The sequence below is a fragment of the Mesoplodon mirus genome (assembly GCF_964341445.2).
Source record: "Mesoplodon mirus genome assembly, chromosome: 7".
Classification (NCBI taxonomy): Eukaryota; Metazoa; Chordata; class Mammalia; order Artiodactyla; family Ziphiidae; genus Mesoplodon; species Mesoplodon mirus.
The window spans coordinates 72697288-72722177 of NC_138983.1; the positions used below are offsets into that span (position 1 = coordinate 72697288).

Sequence of the window (24890 nt, forward strand, 5' to 3'; positions counted from 1 at the left end):
GAAACTCAAGCCCTCATGGGTCTATATATAAGCTAAAGTCACCAGATAGTCTGTTGGCAAAGTCAGGAAAGCTCTTCCTTGCAGCTCTGGCCCAAGTGCAGGTGGCCATATCATTGACCTCCTCTGCGGTCGGTATCCTCGCTGCTATTTGCCACAAAAGACACATTTGCACAATTCTTTCCGATAAAACAGGGCTGTTCAGTGTGGTTTACAAGCATCATTAAAACAGAAACATTTTAACATCTCTATTTTTAGAACTTAAGTAGCTCCCCCCAGCCTCCATATAAAACTGGTGGTAGATTTTTTGGTTCTGAAGGAAAAAATAAGTCCTGAGCGCTTCAGTCCCTGGGCTCTGCTAATCTTCCTGGGGGACCACCCAGGAAATCGCCTGGCCTCTAGAGAGCTGGTGCTGGGCCAGCTTCCAGGTCCAGGTGGACTCTGTGCTGAGCTTAAGGTGAACTTGACTCCTACTGTGTTGGATGTGGGTGTGAACCTCTGATTTGGACCTGGATGGAATTCTAAGAAGGGACTCTTAGAAGAAATATTTGAAATAAGCTAACATAATTGTTAGAGGTGAAAGCAAAAGCCTGCACAAATATATAATGTATGCTCCAGAGGACACTGGATTCTTTATTGAGATAATGAGGCCTCAAACAAATGCAAGGTTAGTTTAAGGAAGTTGAACATGAACCTGTGAAGAGTGAAAATGAACCTGACTGATTTGATTCCCCCCATCCTGGCTGCTGAATTTGAAAAATAAATATGTGGATTGCAGAGATTTGTGTTTTCTTCTTAGTTCTAATGATCTCTAGAGTCTAGATTCTAGAGGTTGCCATTCAAACATTTAAAATACAGTAGGTACAGTTTTCAAGTTTTATCTTTAGATCAAAATATCTGATTCAGGTTCTCAAGGCAACACTCTTCAAAGGCCAATATTTGGGTTTGAGGTAGCTAGAAAAGTGGAACTCCCTGAGTTTGGTGTAGGAACAATCCCTTTAACAGACTGTTACCGAACAGAGTCGCTTTGAAGAAGTGATTTGTATTTTCCTAGGAGCCAATACAGGGACTTTCTGGCTGGGGGGACCATAGGATTGACCTGCCACCACAGAGCCCTGCTGCCTGCTTGGCTCCACACTGTGAATTTCCCCCAAATCACTATATGCTCAGTTGTCTTGATCTGTTTTCTTCCATGTTGATCAGTTACTTGTTTCACATCCTACCCCACTCGTTCTCCACATCCTTGTGAGGGATGTTAGAGTCACACAGGCAATGACTTTTACAGGATGGAATATGTCATTCTCCAGTTCTGGTTGTCCATCCTGCAGGCTGAACACCTCAAAGTTCTTTTGTTTTTGTTTTTAGTATAAAAGAAAACAAAACAAAACACGTGATCTCTCTGGAACCCCACAAATTCAAGCTTAATTTTGTTCCTCTCTGGTCCCCCTCCGTGAGCTCCATCTTCACATATGTTCTTGGCTGAAATGTCACTGTCTCATTCAGGGTGTAAGTTTCCCCAGCTCCATTTGCTGGGGTTCAGAAAACATTAGGAACAAGAGGTTTCAGTCCATTCATAACTCACATAGGTAAATGCCTGTGTTTAAACAATATTTTTTTAAATTAATTAATTTATTTTTGGCTGCATTGGTTCTTCATTGCTGCACGCAGGCTTTCTCTACTTGTGGTGAGTGGGGGGCTACTCTTCGTTGTGGTGCGCAGGCTTCTCATTGCGGTGGCTTCTCTTGCTGGGGAGCACGGGCTCTAGGCACGCGGGCTTCAGTAGTTGTGGCACACGGGCTCAGTAGTCATGGCTCACGGGCTCTAGAGTGCAGACTCAGTAGTTGTGGTGCATGGGCTTAGTTGCTCTGTGGCATGTGGGATCTTCCCAGACCAGGGCTTGAACCTGTGTCCCCTGCATTGGCAGGCAGATTCTTAACCACTGTGCCACCAGGGGAGTCCTCAACAGGTATTTATTAAGTGTTCACTGTATGCCCTGCATGCTTCTAGGAAAGTGGAGAGGGCAGAGGTAGTTTTCTATATTCACGGATATTTCCAACTAGCTGCCAGGAAGAGCAAATCTACTTCGTATATTGAGAAGAAGGCCAGTACTAAGCTGTGCATCCCAGCTGTGCGCTTTTGCTGCCCAGAAATAAAGGAGGGCCAGGGTAGCCAGAAAAACTTTGAGAAGGTGGAGTTTTGGAGATAAAAGAATATAAAGACAAGACTTAGTGTTGAGTTTATTGCTAACCAAGGCAGGGAAAATCTGAGCCCACACATAGGGTGTTGGCTCCAAGAGATGCAGCCAAAACATTACATTAACTGTAAGAGAATAATATTTGAGATACACACAGGACAGGAGACCTAATTTGTGGGACCTAGTGCAAAATGAAAATGTGGAGCCCTGTGTTAAAAAATTATCAAGAGGGCTTCCCTGGTGGCGCAGTGGTTGAGAGTCCGCCTGCTGATGCAGGGGACACGGGTTCGTGCCCCGGTCCGGGAAGATTCCACATGCCGCGGAGTGGCTAGGCCCGTGAGCCATGGCCGTTGAGCCTGCGCATCCGGAGCCTGTGCCCCGCAACGGGAGAGGCCCCAACAGTGAGAAGCCCACATACCGCAAAAAAAAAAAAAAAAAAAAAAAAATTGTCAAGAGTTTCAAGATGGCGACAGGAGAGATTAAGATTAATCCAGGGGTGGTGCCCTTTTGAGCACCAGGCCCTGTATGAGTACTTGGCTCACAGGCTAGGAGGCTGGCCCTGGCCACACAGTGGGGAGAGCAGCCCCTGGAAGATCATACTCAGACCAAGGGCAAGGGTATGGTTCGTAAGGACAAAAGCCACAAAGTTGCATGGGTGAAAGTGATCGGTTGGTTGAATGAGGTCCTTGACTTACAGTTCAGGATTGGCTGGTTATATGGAGGTTGTGGTGGGCACATTTCTGGACACCAAATCTGTTGATTTGAATCTAGAACAGTTGCTATGAGTTCACCACTTTTTTTTTTTTTTTTTTTGCTTTTTTTGCTGCTATTTTTCTGCTAATTCAGTGAGACACAGTTGCTCTGATCCCTTTTGGAGCTCTCTTACCCCTCCAGGTTCAAGGTCATGTGGCAGGCAAGTCTCCATGCACATGCCCCAGGCCTCAAGGTCAAGTCCTCTGTCAAGAGTTAGCCTTCTAAATGGGAAGGAAATCCAAAAACGAGGGGTATGTGTATATGTTTAGCTGATTCACTTTGCTGTACAGCAGAAGCTAACACAACAAGGTAAAGCAGCTATACTCCAATAAAAAAAATAAAATAAATAAAAAGAGTTAGCTTTGGGGCTTCCCTGGTGGCGCAGTGGTTGAGAGTCCGCCTGCCGATGCAGGGGACACGGGTTCGTGCCCCGGTCCGGGAAGATCCCACATGTCGCGGAGTGGCTGAGCCCGTGAGCCATGGCCGCTGAGCCTGCACGTCCGGAGCCTTGTGCTCCGCAATGGGCGAGGCCGCAACAGTGAGAGGCCCGCATACCGCAAAAAAAAAAAAAAGTTAGCTTTGAAGAGGGATCTGGACCAGCAGGAAGGATAGAGCAGGCAGAGGAAGCCATATGTTGAAGGCCGGAGGGGAAGGTAGACACTGAAGCTGTAAGGGACTCAGGTGGGGACTTGGGTGTGAGTCAGGGCATGGGCGGGCTGTGCTGGGTGGGGGCTGGAGCAGCCAGAGGATGGAGGGACGGGACAGCCTGACTCAGGAATGAGCAAGGGGCAGGAGGCTTGCCTGGTGGCTCCCCGCTGGTGTCCCTGGGCTGCGTCTGGGGGGCCACCTTTGTGGAACAAGCAGAGCAGTCAAGGGACCTGGAACCTGTTGAAGGCAGAGGCCTGTCGTCCAGAGCCCTCGCGGAGGCCCACGGGGAGAGCTGACTTCCAGGGCTGGAGCTGACTCTGGAAACCAAGCCATCCCCCCTTCAGTCCCAGCACTGCTCTTCAGCATCAAACTGCCTCTTGCTGCAACTGGGCCCCCATCATCCACCCCTTCCTACAGCTCTGGGTCCAGCTCTTGGTCCCCTCTAGGGGAGCTTGAGCACTTCTACTGCCACCCCCCTCCTCCTGTAGGAGGCTATCTGTATGTCTTCCTCTGTCTAACCTTGAACCCTGTCAAATCGATTTCCCCAGGTGAGCTGTGCACCATCATCTCCTGGGGATGATTTAGTAGCCTGGTAACAGGATTGATACTGATAATAGACATTTTTAGAATCTTTTTTGTTTTTTGCAGTATGCGGGCCTCTCACTGTTGTGGCCTCTCCCGTTGCGGAGCCCAGGCTCCGGACGCGCAGGCTCAGCGGCCATGGCTCACGGGCCCAGCCACTCTGCGGCATGTGGGATCTTCCCGGACCGGGGCACGAACCCGTGTCCCCTGCATTGGCAGGCGGACTCTCAACCACTGCGCCACCAGGGAAGCCCCATTTTTAGAATCTTTTAAGAACTGAGGCCTGCTTGCAGGATCTCATGTGTGTTTCTGAGGGCCTCATCTTTGACCTTTGTCTCTGTTTTTGTTCTCACCCCTCACTTATGCCCAGAGGGTCTACTGTCCAGAGGCCACTCGCTTGAAGGTGTTTGATGACATGAAAGGAGACAAACCAACTAACCCAAAGATGGTCAGTTCAGCTGCTCAAAGTGTGCAGTTCTTGCCTGTGGTGGCCCATGATTTGGGGCCACCAGTCAGAACCGCCGACTATGAAAGGGCTTGAACTTGGGGCCCTTTCAAGTGCCTTCAGCATAGCGATCCCGCAGTTCTGAGAAAGCCGTGCTTCTGATGAGCTCAGGAAACAATACAGGAAACCGTTCCCTCCTCAAACATCCTCTGTCACTTTTCCTTTCAGAGAGTGGATGCCGGTTACGTGGGGTCCTGAGAATAACTCTCTTGTCTACTTTTTACTTTACGTAGTTATGTCGATCAGCAACCAAGAAGATCACAATCCTCTGAGTTCCAACAAAGTGGGTGATGGCCACGTGGCATTCACTTTGGTTCTTGCCTGCCTGTAGCATCTTACATAGAGCAGAGATGAACTGACTCATGGGAGAGTGTCCTTGTGAGGGTGAGGGGTAAAAAGCCATATACAGTGAGTCTCCCTCAAAATCCCGAGGCTTTCCTAACACACTGTGCTTATTGATCACAGTCTTAATTGGCTATGTCAGAGTTGGTTGCTGAGCCCATGAGCCTACCTCCAAAAGCAGCTGCATGGGTGACTATGCCAGGCTGTGGCAGTGTGGAGATTCCCGGGGCAGGCCGAGATGAAGCTTTTTAGATGTCATGGTGGGATGACACCTCACTTTGAACATCACTGCAGAGGGTGTTTACTATCCATTTAAATGTCCCATTTGCCTTAATCTCCCCGGCAGCGAGTCATTTGTCTGATTGTTTCCTGCATAAATAGGGGTCACGTTGACACCAGGATGGGGCCGTCCCAGCCAACGGCCCTCGAGTGAGGGGCTCTCACGCCGTCCCCTGCCATGGCACCTCATGCTTGATCTCCGTTGGTCTCTTTGCAGGCTTGCAGAGGTTCTGTGAAGATATCGAGATGATGATTGGATTCCAGCCAAACATTTTCTGGAAAGTCTGCTGGGCATTTGTTACTCCAACCATTTTAACTGTAAGGACCGTGTGCTTTATTGCGTGGGTAGCACCTTGCATGCATATGTGATGCTTTATGTTGAACAAGACCTGTGCCTATATACAGATGAGCCTGCGGAGCTAGTAGGATGAGTATTACTCGTGTCTTTCAGCTGAGGAAATGCAGATTTGAAGAGGTGAAGCACCTTGCCTGAAGGTGCTTGACTGATTGGGTGCAGAGCTAGGATGCATGCACAGTCTGGAGCATCCCTATGGAACATTTCCCATTATATCGGTCTGCCTCACGTGATCCCATTTCCCATGTGCTAACTGGGGTCCACGCTCTGTGCACAGTGCTTTATATCAGGGGTTCCCAACCCCTGGGCCAAGGACTGGTAGCGGTCTGTGGCCTGTTAGGAACCGGGCCACACAGCAGGAGGTGAGTGGTGGGTGAGTGTGCGAAACTTCATCTGCCGCTCCGCATTACTCCCCATCGCTCACGTTACTGCCTGAACCATCACCCCCATCCGTGGAAAAATTGCTCTCCATGAAACTGGTTCCTGGTGCCAAAAATGCTGGGGGCTGCTGATTTATATGTATCACCTCATCTCTCCCTCACAGCAGCTCTGAGGGGTTGGTATTATAATCATCTCCATTTTATAGACGGGGAAACTGACACCCAGAGGTTATGTGACTTGCCTAGGATTATACAACTATAATTAGCAACAGCCTGGGTTCAAACCCAGGCAGTCTGGCTCCAGAACACTTAATCCTAAACACTGCTCAACACAGCTACTCTACAACTAATATGTATAGCAGAAGTTAGACTTTTTTTTTTTTTTTTAATTTTATTTTATTTATTTATGTATTTTTGGCTGTGTTGTGTCTTCGTTTCTGTGCGGGGGCTTTCTCTAGTTGCGGCAAGTGGGGGCCCCTCTTCATCGCAGTGCGCGGGCCTCTCAATGTCGCGGCCTCTCTTGTTGCGGAGCACAGGCTCCAGACGCGCAGGCTCAGTAGTTGTGGCTCACGGGCCTAGTTGCTCCGCGGCATGTGGGATCATCCCAGACCAGGGCTCGAACCCGTGTCCCCTGCATTGGCAGGCAGATTCTCAACCACTGCGCCACCAGGGAAGCCCCAGAAGTTAGACTTTTATTGTTCATTTTTATTGCTTTTGAGGACTATCTTATCATCCTCAAGTGTGATGATGACATTTTGAGATCATCTGACATTCATCTTCTTAAAGATCAGAGCCCTTCATGTGCCAGTAAATCTGCATAGGGACTTACAAGCATATCCTGTCACCTCCTTTATTGTGCCCCAGCTCCTGGCTTTGCCTCCATCTACTCTCCAAGCACAGTAATTGACAGAGACCTTGCCTTTCCCTCTCTTCCTCCCTGGCTTGTAGGTGTCATCTGGGCAAAGGCTGCAGGAAGCTGGCTGTAGTTCCTTCTGGGCCCAGCAGGTGGCACTAGAAACCAGATTAAGACCCTTTTACTACACTTTACCAGCTTCTTTAAAGGAAAACAAGACAGTAAAATTGTAGAGAAAACATATATCTTCCTTAAAAAAAAAAAAAAAAAAAAACCCAAACTGTCACAGAGTGAATTTTAATCAAAACATCTCAATTTCTTTCTGAAAAGACAGAAGTTTAGACAGAAAAACCATTCAGCGTTTACCTCCCTCCACATTGACAGGAAGACATCATACAGAAGCCCACATCTGTACTCACATTTCAGAGGCTGTCATTTGTCTGAAAAGTCCCACCAGATTTGGAGCATGAGAGTTGAAAAGGACTAAGGTAGATTTTTCAGTTTCTTGAATCCAGGACTGAAGTGTGTGTGAAGGATGGAGGATTACCCATCTCCTGGGAGGAAGACGGGAGACACCCTCCCTGCTGTTCCCCATCTCTGCTGAGCTTTGCCACGTCCCTCAGTTCCTACTACACACAATTTATTCTTGGGTGGAATCAAAGTTAGAATCTGTTCCAGATTCTACCGACCTTTCCCTCCTGTCTTGGAAGAGATTAAGCTTCAGAGAATCTTATTATATTCTGCAGATGCAGACCACATAATAATAATCAGCAGGATGACTTGTGGTAGCTGCTTTATTAACTATGTCTCTCAAGCTCCCAACCACTCTGATTGGTGGGTGATTCCTCCCCCATTTTACAGTTGTCTGTGCTGAGGCTTGGAGAGGCTAAGGAGCTTGCCCAAGGCCACAAAGCTTGCAGGGGGCAGAATAAGAATGGAATCCAAGGCTACCTAGGCTTCAAGATAATACATTTCTAAATACATTTCTACTACAATTCTAAAAGCCTAGTTGCTTTCATCTCCAAGTGGAGTTTGGCCAATTCTGGATTAAAATAATCCTAATCTCTAGGAGCAGAATGTCAGGGGAAAGGGATTCTAGGGACTTGCTGTGTTGTTTTGAGAAAGTTCCTCAACTGTGCTGTGCTTTACTCGATTTCCATTATAAAACTCACCTCAGAAACCTGTGGAGAGGTCCCTGGCTCGGTGGCTAAATTATCCTTTCTCATGGCCAGGTTCATCTGAGGGCAGGGTTTTTGTCAAACCTGACTTGGCAGAGGGAAATTGATGGCAAGACCAAGTGTGCACAGATAAATTTGATGTGATATTTGTGTAATAGGAAATGGGTATCAAAGGACCAAGGCTGGGCTTCCCTAGTGGCGCAGTGGTCGAGAGTCCGCCTGCCGATGCAGGGGACACGGGTTCGTGCCCTGGTCTGGGAAGATCCCACGTGCTGCGGAGCGGCTGGGCCCGTGAGCCATGGCCGCTGAGCCTGCGTGTCCGGAGCCTGTGCTCCACAGCGGGAGAGGCCACAGCAGTGAGAGGCCCGCGTACCGGAAAAAAAAAAAAAAAAAAAAAAAAAGGACCAAGGCTAACCCTTGTTTTTTGCCATTTGCCCTTCTGTAACACGGCTATCTTGTAGTAGGCTAGAATGAGCTGAGATTATGGGTTTAAATGACTTCAAAAACCCTGAAATAGGGGGCTTCCCTGGTGGTGCAGTGGTTGAGAGTCCGCCTGCCGATGCAGGGGACACGGGTTCGTGCCCCGGTCCGGGAAGATCCCACATGCCGCGGAGCAGCTAGGCCCGTGAGCCATGCCACTGAGCCTGCGTGTCCGGAGCCTGTGCTCCACAATGGGAGAGGCCACAACAGTGAGAGTCCCGCGTACCGCAAAACAAACAAACAAACAAACAAAAAACCCTGAAATAAAGTTGATCATTATGTGCCTTCATGGATTTATAGAGCTATAAATATTCTGCATGCAATTATTTTATACATAGGCAGATCACGTTACTGAATTATGCACACACATAAGCAGATGTATTGCTATTTATATAGTAAATGAAATGGAGCAATTTACCATAATTACATTAGGCCATACTTCCAATAGACTGGTTAATAAAGCTTATAATTCTAGGGGTAAATATTTAAAAGGGGGCCTAGAGTAGATATCTCGTATAGGAGCAGTTTTCTCAACCACTGTCTTCAGTCTCATGTTGCTTCGAATCCATATATTGAACTGCTGTTGCATTGAAATAATCACTTGCCCCGGCAGCCTGGGCTTTACAGCAATCATACAGATGCCTTACATTTGTCTAATGCTTCACACTTTCGCAAAACACTTCCATATATGATCTTGCCTGACATAATTCCCTCTAATCATTTTCAGGCAGTTCTTTTACTGCTTAAGATAGAATGAGGGAGCTGAGGAGGAGGGAAGTACTCAGGCAGGTACATTGCTCTAGGCGGAGGCCGCCATAGGCGGGAAGAACTCAGTTTTCTGAGGGCAGTGCCCCCTCCCCCAACAGAGGCTTAGCTAGAGCGTTAGGACCCCTCTTCTGTCCTTTTCAGTGCCTCTTTTTCCAGCATATCTGTCGCCTTGTTCCTCCTCAGCTGCACTAACCAAGACTTCAGAGGGTTCGCATCACTGTTGCCAGCCAAAGTGTGCGGTGATGGGGGAAAACAGGCAGACGATGCATCATCACCTCTCTTAAAAGTGAGGGGGGGGGCTTCCCTGGTGGCGCAGTGGTTGAGAGTCCGCCTGCCGATGCAGGGGACACGGGTTCGTACCCCGGTCCGGGAAGATCCCACATGCCGCAGAGCGGCTGGGCCCGTGAGCCATGGCCGCTGAGCCTGCGCGTCCGGAGCCTGTGCTCCGCAACGGGAGAGGCCACAACAGTGAGAGGCCCGCGTACTGAAAAAAAAAAAAAAAAAAAAAAAAAAAAGTGAGGGGGGCTCCTGAGTAAATACCAGACTGTTGTTCCCAGAAAATCCCTGTGTTGTATACCTGGTGTGAAGTGGATCTGTTATATAGCAGAGAAGTCTGAGACATACAGGTCCCTCAGCCAATTAGTGGTAGAGCTGGGATTAGCCTGCCCATCCCCGGCCTCTCGGCTCACGGGTTGCTGACGAGGCCCGTTCACCTTGCATCAGTTGAGGGGTGGGCTGGGCCTCCACTCTCTTTGTCCCACAGCTGATTATAGGACCAAACTTCCTGCTCAGCCACTGCTTGGGGACCTCTCAGCCGGCTTTAGAGGCAGCTCCTGCAGATGGGCTCTTCCCCATTCAAGGTGAAAGCAAAGTAGATTTTATTCATTTTTCACATTAATCTAATGGATTTTTTCCTTATAACAAAAGCTTGATTATCCATTATAGACAGTAGAGACACCCCTCTCCTTAAACACACCCACCATCCCCTCTCCTGCCTCCACCCCTCCGCCACCTCGGTGTATAGCCTTTAAAATCGTCCTCTCAGCCAGTCTGTGTGTATAGACACCCATATGCATTGCTCAGCTTTTATGGGATGGCAAATTCAGCATCAGTGGCTCAGTGTGTGTCACGTTCATCTCTGTGAAATCCAGTTTCTTCATTTAGAAAATGAAGTAATAATACTTCCCTTTCAGGGTCGTTATTGGGGTAAAATGAGATAATAGACAAAAAAGCAGCCAACTCACAGCAGCCATCCAGTACATGACTGTTGAAGGAATACTTCACATCCCCACCCTAACGCGTGTGTTTCTCTTTTCTTCCCAGTTTATCCTTTGCTTCAGCTTTTACCAGTGGGAGCCCATGACCTATGGCTCTTACCGCTACCCTAACTGGTCCATGGTGCTCGGATGGCTAATGCTCGCCTGCTCCGTTATCTGGATCCCGATTATGTTTGTGATAAAAATGCATCTGGCTCCTGGCAGATTTATTGAGGTAATTGTATCAGCTCCCTCTCCTGCCGTCCCCTCCCAGGGCAGAAGCTCTGAGAGCTCTGTGCTTTAAAAAAACAAAAGATTTGGTGCACTTATTCTAAGGGGAGACATGGTGATTAAGTGGTTACAGTTGCTACCGTTTCTATTAAACCCATTTTTATTACGTATTACTCCTCTAATGTAGGGACTCAGCCAGCCCACAGGCCAAGCTGTTATTATGCTCTTCCTCAGAGCAGTGACGGCTCTGGGGGATAAACGATCAGAGTGTCTCCTCTCTCCTGGTGCTTCCCCCCCCCTCCCCTCATCCAGAGCTTAAATCCCAGTGTTTGGTTTTTAACCACACATCAGATTCCCCCTTTCCTGACATTCCTCTCTGTCCGAGGTGCCTCCCCCCAAACACCTATTACGATTACGTTTAAAATCACCCCCCCTTTCCTGCTTTGCCTGTGTTAGGCATAGCTGAGGGGTCCAAGCTGATTAAAATGTCACCCTCCCCGAAAGATGTAATGAAAGGTCCAGGGCATGCCTGGTATAAGGCATGTTGGTTGTCTTTGTCGATTAGTCCCTTGCTGGACCCATTTCCCATTTCTAATGCAAAAAACTCCCCACCCTCCGGAGAGGATGGTAAGGGGATTGCCACTTGCTAAGCCACCAGTGAAGTGTGCTCAGGCTTTTGTTATTCATGAGAAATCATGTGCTCAGACGTGTTAGGAAGAGATCAGCACTGCCTTGTCTTGGCGGTCCAGAGGGCTGCCGTTTAGGACCAGACCGGTGCTGCTCAAGGTCTGGTCCAGGGACTAGCAACATCAACACCACCTGGGGGCTTGTTGGAAATGCAAATGACCGGGCTCCAACTCTGCCCCACTAAACTCGACTCTCAGGGAAGTAGGACTCTTGTGTCCTTTGTTTAACGAGCCCCCAGGTGATTCTGATGCAAATTCAAGCTTGAGAGGCATTGGATGAGACTCAGGCAAAGAAACACCTACTGATGAGGGTAATGAAGAACAGCTGGGTGGGTTTTGCTCTTGGTCAGCCATATTGAGGAGGAGAGGGCCCCGGAGCATCTCTCGCAGCCTCGGGAGGGGAGAAGCCGATGGGAATAGAGCATGTGAGTAAACGCCTTACACGAATGTCCACGAGATGAGGAGGTGGCCTTTGTTTTTATTGGACTAAAGATGGAGGCAGAGTTGACAAAGGGAGATGCAGGAGTCTTCTTACTGAAGCAGTGTTCCAGTTTCCATCCTTAGGAAATTGTCTGTTATCTCCTTAAGGTAAATGGACTCAGCCCCTTTACCGCCAGGGAGGGCTTGCCCGAGCCTCAGATGGACCTCCTCCTACCCACTGACCCAGAAATCTCTTTCCCTCTGAACAGAAGCTGCTGTAGCCTCTGCTACTTTTGTCTTAGGCTGAAATCCTCTAAACTGATGAGTCAGCAATATACATTTATTATGGTTGTTTCGGGACACAAAGGTTGCAAACTGATGATTAAGGGGAGATTAAACTAACAGTTAGGGCTTCCCTGGTGGCGCAGTGGTTGAGAGTCCGCCTGCCGATGCAGGGGACACGGGTTTGTGCCCCGGTCTGGGAGGATCCCATATGCCGCGGAGCGGCTGGGCCCGTGAGCCATGGCCGCTGAGCCTGCGCGTCTGGAGCCTGTGCTCCGCAATGGGAGAGGCCACAACTGTGAGAAGCCCGCGTAACGCCAAAAAAACCCCACAAAAACAGCTATAAGAAGCAGCTTCACTTTAATAGGTAATAAACACATACTTGTTCCCTCTTATGTAGTCAGAAATATGTTTTCTTTCCTTTTTCTAGAAAATGCTCCAGTCAAATTATGTTTTCCATGAAAGGTTCAGTTGATGAATTAGAGACATTCCCATTATTTTTAGCTTGCTTGCAAGGACCCACACTTCTGAACCAAGTCAGAAGCATATATTTTTGTCAACAGATAATTAAAATCTTTGCTCACTCTTGGCAATGTATCTTTGTGGTTGACGGTTTTTTTTTCCGGCCATTTATATACTTTGGGGAAATATGCTAAACAAAATCCAATTATTTTGATGTAACAACTCACTGTTGAGGCTACAGAACAAAAGTGAGTACATGTCCTTTGCAGACTGCATTTGGCAGTGGAGAGAGCAGCTTGTAGATCTTCTCCATTTGGAGGGGAAAAAAAATGTATAATTAAAATCTGGGCCCTTTATTCTCTATTAATCTTGTGCAAGGCAAACCCTGGGCAACTCTAATATTGCTTGCAGGGTGATGTAAATAATTTCCAGTGAACTAAACTAAGTCTCCTCTTAACTGCATCCCTGGCCTTGTTAATTAATGGGGCTGATCTTCCTAACTGCTTCTCTTGGTGGGGGACCTCTTGGTTCCAGGAGGCGTTCTGGCGAATGTGGTCACACGCAGTTTGGGGATGGGTGGGTGGTGCCTGGGGGAAGAGGGTGCTTTGCTTCTGTGACCCTGTGTGTCTTTGGCTTCTTTGCAGAGGCTGAAGTTGGTGTGCTCGCCGCAGCCGGACTGGGGCCCCTTCTTAGCTCAGCACCGTGGGGAGCGTTACAAGAACATGATCGACCCCTTGGGAACCTCTTCCCTGGGACTCAAACTGCCAGTGAAGGATTTGGAGCTGGGTACCCAGTGCTAGTCCAATGGCATGGGGTGGCCCAGACCTGATTCCGTTTCTCCTCTCTGCCTTCCCCTAGCGTTTTCCCCAGCTTTCTTCCCATTTTTCTTCTTCTCTCTCCCCACATCTCGGTTCATACCCGTGCACGAGTGGTGACTTAGAAAAGTAGGACATGGTGTCGCATGCTGTAGCCAGGAGCTAGATGGACCACTTGAAGAATGGTTTGCCTGTGTCCATGCCGTCAGTTTCTGGTGGGGTTTACCCCGCAGGCTCGAATCAACTAGGGGAGCGCTTTCCAGTGAAGTCACAAGTAGGTGCGCGCGTTGGTCAGTAGAGAAGCATCCCCTACGGTTGTCACTGGTGCTGCCAGTCAGGCTTATGCAGCAGAATGGCAGGATACCCAGGCTGTTAGTTGGGACTTACCTGAGCAATGTAGTGATTTCATTCTGACACACAAAGTTCAGGACTGGGTACCTTTGCAGGGTCAGCAGTGGTCAGAAAATGGTTTTGAGTAAGACGAGACGGTGGATTTGGACACCCCCGAGGTGGTGAAGTTCCCATTTCCATTCATGACTGGGGCTCTGTTTCCTTCATCTGGACCAACTGCCTCAAGTGTACCAGGGACTCAGATGCTTTCTCTCTGCAAATTGCAAATCTCAGTGAAGAGTTGGTTCTCTCCCCTCAGTTGTCTTTTGTTTTTGGATAACTGTATTTGTGAATTCTTTGGATCCTTTCCTCCACCTCTGCATCGTATTATTTGTGCCCAAAGTTGTACATTCATAGCAGAGTGCCCTTTTTGTTTCTCCATGATGTCTAGCACTGTGGTTCAATGTCACCATCCCATGTTTCTTCTCTTCTAAATGTCTTTGTATGAGCTGTAGCTACCTTGTCTTTCAGCCTCTGGGAAAACAAGACTTACCCTGGTTCTGTCTATATATTATATATATAAGACACAAACTCTTAAAAAACATAATGTCTCGGTTTTTGCTCTTCATTTTTTCATTCACAGACAATGCCGATTGTGGCCATAGAATCAAAGAAATGGAGAGTTGAAGAGAAAGCAACCACAATATTCACTGTACTGGTGGTACATTTTAGGTCACTGTATTTACAGAGATTTCTGATAAGTACAGGTTAGGTCAGTAGCAAGTGAGCTAATTAAAGCTATAGCTTTTAAGACTACATTTAGCTAATTCAATTTTAAGAGTCCCCAATTCACAGTACTCATAACCACACTCTAATGAGAGCGAATCATATGTCTGCAGAGGTTGGTGAAGCCGTAACCTTTATTACCTTCTTGTATCCTGAACATACATATGTGAGATTTCTATAATGTGATACGTGTTCACGTAGTGTGTACTCGTAGTGGTGTTTTCTGTCTTTATAAATATCTTATTAATCACTGTAGAGATGGTGAGTATAGGATAGCGTAGTCTGGGTTTTGTTTTGTTTTTTCCCTTACAGTGATAATATCTAAACCTAAAATTGTTTCCTTAGGGGAGACCATTTCAATCATTTTCTTATTTGTTTGTCTTCATATTACAGGGTCTCAGGCAAAGTTTTCAGTTCAAATCTTGTATATTGATGTGACATTTTCATCCTGTTGGACAGTAATGAAACCCAACAACAGACCTTAAAATAACACTTTTTAAAAAATGACTTCATTTGTTAAGGAAAAAGGAAAATCTCAGCTCATCTTACTGAGCTCTCCCTTTTCTGGGGCAAATATTGTTGTCATTTGCCAACACCGACGTGAACCTCCGGTTTTCAAGAGTAGCCTGTGGAAACTTCAGAAAAGGAAACAAAGATGGGTTTTGAACTTTAGGTTTTTCATCTCTTTTGTCTGCAGGGCACGTTTGTTCTTCCCCCTCCTCGTTCTCTTCTTCTGCTTACCTCCCAAAGCTAGAACTTACTAGAATCCATCACAGAGACTAAATCCTAAGCTTCCCCTAGACTTAGCTTTAGGAAGCTGAGTTGTGGCTTCCCCTGTCCCAGTGTTTCCCATAGTGACCTGTCCGCCATTAACACTGGTTTCCCCAAGAAAGCCATATTGTAGAGAAGCTCCCCTTGCTGTAGCAGATTCTGCATAGTGGTACCAAAAATTAGCCTCTCCAGTTGATATCTGATGAGGTGGGAGAGGAAGGAAGGACTAACTTAGGTTTGGAAATGTTCTGCAGCCTTTCCAATTTGAAGGTTGAAGAAGAGAGCTGAAATCAATTAGCATTCTCCCATAGGACTGGTATGTTTGTGTCAGGATGAGTGGTTTTTGGCTTTCCTCTCTTGCCTCTTGGCTAAAACTCGAGTCTGATGCTGGATGCCAACCCAGTTTCTGTTAATTATTGCTGTTGTGATTAAAAGAAAGGGGGAAAAACTCATGGATGCTGCCAGATTTGTTTTGTACGCACTGCAAGTTAACTTAATTGTCAGAATGGGGACAGCCTCACTAGCTAGTGTGTTTTGCATTTGGGGGCAGCGACATTTGTATTCATTACAATTTGTCCAGTTAAGACCCAGGACCTGTTCCCTGAGCAGCTGGGTTTTTGTTTGTTTGTTTTTCCTTTTTCCTACAACTTTCAAGTTTTATGTACAGTTTCCTTAAAGGTGGAAGGTTCTAAGCTTATCTGGAAATAGTTACCTTGTGAGTTTAGTTTTGCCAGTTTCTACAGTCGTGTTTAACTTTTGAGGCTTTCCTTGCCAGAGATGTGTTCAGTATCTGAGCTGTTTCTAGTCATCACCAATCTACTCGCGCTGCACCTCCCCTAGACTTGGCTGGGACGCTAAGAGCTGAGATGCATATGACCAGATGGATGTTTCCATGCTATTAAAATGCACAGTCAAGTGGAAGGGAAAAAAATGAACGAATAAAAATAAAATGAGCAGCATTGTCATAAAGTGCCACTTGAGAGTTCCCCTTCAAACTGAGGCAAAAACCGAGTTGCTGAGGAAAGACTTTCATTGGTTCACTGTGCAGAATGGCGGGGTATTTTCCACTTGTGAGATTATTTCCTAATACCAACAAATGCCAGAAACCCATCCAGAGGAAAAAAAAAAGCCATATGTTAACAACAGTAACGCTGTAATATCCTTAAAGGAGAAAAAAAAATGTATATGTCTTAACAGTTGGTGTTGTGGCTTCTTATGCAAATATTTCTCTTGCATATTAGTAACTTTTAATCTCTTTAAGGCTGTGTGTTTGCCATGTACAAATGTGTCCAGTCTGGTCTTTTTTCTCTTTTTCTTTTATATTTATTTATTGCATGAAATCTGTGGTCAATGCAAAATCTCGACGACCTCAACGTCTTTGAAATTTCCAAGGTGTTTTTAATATGTCAGAAATGGAATCAACTTGTTTTTCAGTGAGTGGCACTTTAAAAGGACACTGAACACAATGACCCGGAAATGGATAAGATTTGGGTTGTCTTTGCTAATGTTGCACTGGAGTGGGGTTTTCCTTTAATTAAGTTCTAATTTTGTTATCTACATGTGCCTCAGTGCTTCCTGATAACCTTAACCTGTCAGCATGGTTTTCCCATGCCTAAAAGTAAGATATTTTTCTTTCCTCTTTTTTCCCTTGGCTATCGGTCATCATTCTCTTCTCAGAGACTTGCACAATAACTATTGCTTAAAGTAAGCGTGAGGGCAAGATCATACTGCTGCTGCACTTGGATTTGGGTCTGTGACACACTTCTTTGAGGCAGATGACTCGAGCAAGGGCAGGCTGGGTGGTAGGTTATCTTGCAGAGAAATAAAGACCAAGGCCAACGAATGGAATGAGCGTTACCTATGTTTCATACCAGGCATCATGCAGAAAACCTCCAGGCTGGGAGCAAAGGTTTGGGTGATTTAATCTTGATACTAATTTCTCTGCAAAGTGACCCTAGGATTTGCAAAAGTGAAGCTTCCTGTCTTTCCTGGATTTTGCTTCAACTGTACAGAAAGGCCAAGTAATTTTGAATTGTGGTCTCTGCTCGGGTCACCTCTGAGCAGCCTGCAGCGAAAGAGAAAGTGTTCTCAGATTGGGCATTCATCGCCTCTGAAGAGCAAGCAGTGGTTAGATTTGCCTGCTATGGATTAAATACATCTTCAGGTAACCATTTGCCTTATGGGTGTATTTTATTGTTAGGGTGATACCTAGTAACTGACTAGGAACTGTTTTTTCTTTCATTTTTTTGGTCTTCTTTTGCACTTTATATGGACCTATCATGGAATAGGTTTATTCTTAAATTGTGTACTTGGCTAATGTCCTAAATGCAGGCATCTTACATGGTCCTGTCGCCTATGAATAAAGATATGTTCCCTAATCAGGTCCTTATATTTTTTCATTAACTGTACTTGAAGAAAATATATTACATTATAAATGATGCATCATATATATATCTTATAGAGTACATATTATATACTGTGCATTATTCATTTAAGAAGTCATTATTCTTGAGGCCCTACCTCAAATTTTGTATTTATGTGTACAAATGCAATTTATGGTATTATATATTTGCCTATTATATACTGATATAAATTAGAATTTATCCTAATAATGTATGAGTTCACAAAACCCTAAATAAATGTCAGTGTTTAACCTGATGATTATAGAATTGTGTCTATTTCAAACCCGTTACCCACATTCTTTCTTTCTTAACAAATGGCCTTCAGGTATTCCCAAGATTGATCTGTTTTGTTGGGAGAAACCTGGAACAGAAATGGAAAACTGCCTTCTTGGGAAAATGAGATATTGCACTGCTGCAGAAACAAATATCAATTAAATTGTTATATTCTTAGCCATCGGAATACACTATTGTTTGCTGATTTATTAATCAGCCCTCCTGGAGAAGGAGAGAGAGGGGGAGGGAGAGAGGATCTGAGTGAATCTGAACAGAAGGATTGGGCAAGTTAAATCCTTGGGTGTGTTTTAATGACCATTTTTGTCAGTCTTCAATTCAACTTTATTTCAGTTCCGCAAACATTTACGTTGCTCCTCCACTGAGTCGGAACCCAGGCAACACTGAATAAAATATAAAACAGTCCCAGAGCTCATGGAACACAGAGCTTAGCAGAAAGACTACTCATATTAAACCGACACACAAGCAAATAAATAAATGTCATTCCTCTCCTTTTAAGTGTGTGGAGCCCGCACATTCCCTGCCCAGAGAGGGGCCCTGAGCTCTGGTGTCATGTGTAGAGACTGGCAGCTGGGCACTCCTGTCTGATCATGTTAACCCGGAAGCTTGACCCTGTCCTCCTCCAGTAAACACAGACACTCGCATTCCACCTCCAACTTCAGCTGCCACGTGGGCAGGCTATGGGCATGAGCTCTTGCTGGGAAAAAAGATGCCCTCAGAAGCTGATGCTGCAAACCCCAGGCCATGAGCATAGGTGTCCATCCTGTGGTAAGGAGACTTCCACCCGTCCCCTCAGGCTTGTCCATAATACTCTGCTTCAGCAGGCAGACGGAGCCTCAAATACCAAGCTCAGTGAAGACCTCATCTTGAAAGAAGAACGCTCCATGGCATCAGAATTTGGTGCTGGCTTGTCATCCTTGATTTCCTTCCTGTGATGTATTTGCTCAGTTGTGTTTTAACTTTTTCTGGAAAATTCTCAAGCATATATAAAAGTGGAGAGTGTGGAATAATGAACTCCCATGTCCATATCACTCAGTTTCAACAATTATCAACTCATGTCCAAGTTTATTTCATGTATCCCTCTCCCCAGTCTGAAATGAAACTTTATTTCTTTGGTGTATTTCAAAGTAGAGCCCAGACACCATGGAATTTCACTTGGAAATGCGCTGTTGTGTTTTTATAGCCCTATATTATTTATTTTTTTAATGGAAGTATGGTTGATTTACAATGATGTGTTAGTTTCAGGTGTACAGCAAAGTGATTCAGTTATATGAATGTGTATGTTTATATATATATATTATATATATCATATATATTCTTTTTCAGATTCTTTTCCGTTATAGGTTATTAGAAAATGTTGAGTTCAGTTCCCTGTGCTATACAGTGGGTCCTTGTTGGTTATCTAGTTTATATATAGTAGTAGCGTATATATGTGTATGTACCCCTTTAAACAGTCTTTCCCTAAATGGGGATGATGATGATGAAGTGTGGGAAGCTTAGCGCCCACACATCTGGAGCAGGTTGATCTACTCTGGGCTGTTAAAGAGGGTACAAGGATCTGTGTGGAAGGAGCTAACAGTGTTTGCTCTGATACCTCCCCTGGCTTCCCGCTTCCAGTCTTTCATCTTGTTTTCATTTGTTTGGCAACTATTCCTCCCCCTGGACTTTGTGGCTATTTTCCTAAGGAGCTCACTCCTGCCCCTTTGTTCTCTGCTTTTGTTCATGCCTCCTTCCTCCGTCTCCCCAGATGTCTCTCCTGGAACCAGACATTCAGAATCTCACAGCTGCATAGAAGTCCAAGGTCATTTATTCCAGCATCTCTGATACACAGATTCTTCTATGACAGTCTGTTTTGTGGGAACTGGATTTACAAGGCAATGCAAGGAGGGTGGGTAGTCGCTGTCTGAAAGGTTCACCATAGGAGCCTTTTATAGGAGAAAGCTCCTCCAGTGCCTTTCTCAACTTGACAAAAGTGGATTTACTTCTCTGAGTTACACATTCTACTGCATAAACTGAGACTGTGTGTGGTTTGGGCTGCTCCTTTCTTGCCTTTTAGTGTAATCTGTAACTTTATGAGAATTTTCATATTGTAAGTCATTGAACCCAGCCCCATTCCCTTTTGCAGAAAACTTCTCCTGTTGCTTGTAGGATGAGGAGAAAATAACATCTGGAATATAGTGTGGATCGGCATTGAAACAATCACATTTTCATCATTATTGATCCATTCACTCATGTATTTATTTTTACCCTCTACTCAATGTCTTAATTATGTTAAGATGGTAATATAGTTCCAGTACCTAATAATTTGTGACACAGTAGGTAATAAATACATTTTTTAATCAAATGAGCAAATACTCAGTACTGGCTCTGTACAAGGAACAGAGCTCAGTGTTATAACATGTAGGAAAAACACGAGTAAGACTTGGTCTCTCCCTCCAGGTTACTCAGAGTGAGTGGGGCTTTAAGACAGGTACACACGTTGCCATGACACACAGTGGCAAGTACCAAGTGTGGCCACAGGATTTAGGACAAGAACATACTGAGGGGATGCAGAGGAAGAAATGCCTTCTGGCTGAGAGGATTAGACAGGACTTCAGGAGATAGGGACATGGGGAGGGTTTTGACCATGAGGAAGGTATTAGGATGAGCTTCCCAGGTGGATGAAAGCAAGTGAGTGATGGTATGAGGATAGGACTCTTTCAAGGAAGAGTGGTGGGTGAAATTGGAAAGTATCACATATGCTTGTGGAAGTGAGAACTAAGGCTGAAAATAGAGTGTAGGGCTTGACAGTCAGGTGCCTTCAGTGGCAACAAGAAGAGTTCAGAGGCTACCAGGGACGGTTATTGAATCATGGAGAGATATTTCCCAGCAGAGGCATCCATGATGCCAGAGACAAAGCACTGTCCTGAGTTCAAGTGCCAGCTCTATATCTTATTAGCACAGTCTCAGTTTTCTTACTGGTACAGTTGGAAAACTTATACCCATCTCACATAATTGCTATGAGCATTAAGTTAAAATCTGTATGTGCAAATTTAACACCACAGATAAATGTTGGATATTTACTGTTAGAGTCAGATCTGTGCATTCGGAATATTGGCCTGGTCACAGTGTCAAGGATGGGTGGAAGTGGGGAGAGACCTGGGGCAAGAACACTGGTTTGGGCAAGAAACCAGCCTTTTCAAAATGTTAGAAGGAACACCAAGACACCAGGTCATAAACCTAGAAACATAGGGGTCTGTTTACAGGTAATCTCCTTTCTGACTCATGTGACTGGGGCCATCAGGGGTTATATTTAAAAATGTGAGCAATCAGCATGGAGATGACACAAGCCAATAGGGACAGAGGCTAGAGCATGGTCCTGGAGACTCTTGCCCTGCCAGGTGCTGCCATGTTAGTTTCTGGATCTTGGCAAATTCTCAGAGTCCAGGGGAGGTGCTGGGACAGGTGGGGCCTTGAGGTGGGACTCAGGATTCTCAGGACAGCCTGGATATTCTTATCCCATTACTCGGTTCCTCCTGCTTTCTCCTCTCACTCAGGAAGGGGAGGCTAAGGCATTCTGTGGTTATTTATGAGGGATACTCACTTGTACCATTTGCATCTAGACTGCATGCCATCTGCATCCGATGCTGGTGTTGGGGAGAGATGCACCGAGAGAGCTTTGGGTGCTACCTTCCACGGTTGTATGAATTTGATCTTTCTTGGCTGTGGGTTTTTTTTTTTTTTTTTTTTTTGCGGTATGCGGGCCTCTCACCGTTGTGGCCTCTCCCGTTGCGGAGCACAGGCTCTGGACGCACAGGCCCAGCAGCCATGGCTCACGGGCCCAGCCGCTCCGCGGCATGTGGGATGTTCCCAGACCGGGGCACGAACCCGTGTCCCCTGCATCGGCAGGCGGACTCTCAACCACTGCGCCACCAGGGAAGCCCTGGCTGTGGGTTTTGAGAAGAGACCATAATAAAAAAAAAAAATCACTCTGCCCTACCTGCTTGAAAGTGGAGAGCACTGCTAAGCATAGGCTTGTGACAATCTCGGTGTGCGGTCCTTCTCTTTTCCTGCCTTCCGCTGAGTGCTTCTTATACACCCTGTGTCTTGGGGTGAGGGTAAGAATGATGATGAACTTGCACTAGACCGGTATTGGTATTTTGCAAAGCTGGAACAATGTGAGGGAGTGCCATAGAGACTGAATTTCTCTGAACTTCTTTCTTGCCTTCCTCAGTAACATTTCTGACTTTAGCTAGGCTTGTTGTCACCCATTCAGAACATGACGTTCCCTAGTTCCCTTGCAGCCAGGTATGGTAGATGGACTACTGGCTCTACTTGTTCTCACCCCAATCTGAATCACATCCGGGTTATGTCCTCATTGTGGACAGATTGTACTTGTCCCTTGACTTTACTAGCATGTAAGCAGAAGTGACAGTGTTCCAGGTTTGAGTCTAGACCTTAGGAGACCTGGCCTGTTTCCACCTCCTCTTTGTGCTTTGAGAAGGACATGTCCTGGCTAGCCCAGTGGTCCAAGGAAGATGAAAGACGTGGGACAGAGTCATTCAGCTGACACACAGATCTGCTGTGAGAAGTGGGATCAGCTCAGCCACTGTAGCCTGAAGCACACATGCCTGAATGAGACTGAATGAGCTGAATCCTCGCCAACCTGCAGATGTGTGGGAGTAAATGCTTAGTGTTGGATGCCACTGAAATTTAGTGGTTGTTTGTTATGCTGCAGCAGCTAACAGATACATAGGGAGTGACCATGTGACTAGGTTCTGCCCAAGTTTGAGTGGAAGTGATACATGGGGCTCCTAGGCATACCTTTCTCCTTATTCTCTTCCATATTTGCTGTCTGGAATGTGGATATAATGGCTGGAGTACCAGTAGCCATACTGAACCATGAGGACAAGAACTGCATTCTAGGAATGATGGAGCAGAGATCTGGGAAGAGCCTGGCTCCCTGTGGACTTCATAGAGCCACTAAATTAAACCTGGTTCACTCAACTCTAGGATATTCTTTTTTGCCTGAGAGAGTCTTAAACGTCTCTTATGTAAGTTATTACTTGGGAGTTTTTCCTGTTATATGAAGGCAGATAGAATCCTTACTGATAATAGGTAATAAAATGAACTGGGCTGACTAGAAGGAGACCCAGGGAACCGCTGGGAGATGTGGGAGAGTTTAATGTTACTTTGTTGGCGAGGAGAATTTTCATGGCCTGTGACTCTGGAAAGCAGTCTTAAAAGTGTTGGAAATGACCATTTCTGTTTTATGTATTGTAGATGGGCAGAGCCAGTCTCAGGGACTGATGTGATAGGTTGTTGCCTAAAGTACCTAGAGCAGGCTATCCCTGTTCAAAAATACCTCTCCCACTATAGTATCCCACGGCCTGAATTTCCTCCAGTAGATATTCATTGCTTTGTGTCAACAGGCCGGCTCATTGATGTGGTACTTTAGTGAGGGATGCTCCATCTTCCCTAATTCAGCGTAAGTACAAAAGGATGCCTTCCTCCTAATTTTCCTGCAGAGCGACGGTAACACTGTTGAGAACATGGGCCTTCTACCAGGAATAAAGGCTCATTTTCAGTCCTGGAAAAGAAGGCTGGTGAGAACTTTGTGGGCAGCTCAGGGCCACGGGACAATAGAAGGAGGCTTTATGGAGGAAAGTTTGAGAGTTGATCAAGGGGATCATTTCTTCCCCAACCTTTTGGTTTCCAAGTGAGGGATTTTCCTTAGACCCTCCTGGCCCTTTACTATACTCCCTACTCTCTCCACTTTGATAGAGGAGGCAGATGGCCACTGGTCCTCATTTCTCAATGAGCTCTCTTTCACTTTCTCTCTCCACCCTGATCAGTGAGAGCAGACGGCTGTGCCAAGGTCCAGCCTGGAGGGAAGGCAGATGGCCAGTCCATTCTGGCTTTCACACGAGGCTGTGCTCTCCCAACACTGTCTCTATATTCATAAAGGCCATGTTTGGCCTCCTGCTAACTCTTTTATTTCTCAGTTTGTCAGAACTCATGCAGGAGATAGGGTTGCTATGTATTATTAGTCTCCCACAAGACCTCAACGAGGAGACTGAATCCACAGGCTTTAGCCCAGGAGAAGTGGTATAGCTCAGCTGTTAAGTGCACAGATTCTGCAGTCCTACTGTCTGGGTTTGAAGCTTTGCTCGGGCACACGTTTGACAAATGGCTCAGTTTCCATATCTGTAAAATGGGTATAATAATCCCACCTACTTAATTGAGCTGCTTTGAGGAATAAATCCATAGAAAGCACTTGGCTCAGTAACCTACACCTAGTTACACTTAATAAATGGAGCCATTATCATTCTGGTTAGTGTTGGGGCAAGGTCTGCTTCTAGGGCCTGTTAGAGGATAGGGTTTCTGCTCTCCCCTGGTTATAGGAATGGACATGTACTTATATCACACTTAAAACCTGGATATTATGTACACCTTGGTCCTTATCCTTAGAAACTCAAAACTCAGATTATTGATTTTATGGATTAGGAGAGTTTCATCCAAAAGAATTATGAGATGCCTTTATCTATATGTCTATGTACAGATTTTTCTACGTCTTCCTACGGACTTACACCTAGCTTTGTTCTAAAATGTCTTTGAAGCTGCAAGACAGAAGGACAATAGTTATCTTCACAAAATATGGGTCCCTCTAATCTGGATGTCATTGAAATTGATTGTAGTAATTGGAGTAGGGAATACATTTTTTGTGTGTAGAATCCTTATATTCATATTGAAACAGAGGTATGGGTGTGAATATATTCATTTACCCCTCTTTACGATTGCATGTGCATTTCAGGAAATGAAAATACCCACCCAGGTCCAGGCGTGCATAGTTCTAGAGAGTTTG

At 45.8% G+C, this 24890-nt stretch overlaps 1 protein-coding gene across 1 annotated transcript in view; it reads left to right on the forward strand.

Annotated features, from left to right (window-relative positions):
• Window positions 1–13591, forward strand: part of SLC6A5 (solute carrier family 6 member 5) — a 54035-nt gene extending 40444 nt beyond the window's left edge. Inside the window, exons 13-15 of the mRNA XM_082628786.1 lie at window positions 5518–5618; window positions 10638–10805; window positions 13296–13591. Of these exons, the coding sequence (XP_082484912.1) occupies window positions 5518–5618; window positions 10638–10805; window positions 13296–13451 (425 nt within the window). The 3' untranslated portion in view covers window positions 13452–13591. The remainder of the gene's footprint in view (window positions 1–5517; window positions 5619–10637; window positions 10806–13295) is intronic.
• The last annotated feature ends 11299 nt before the right edge of the window (window positions 13592–24890 follow it).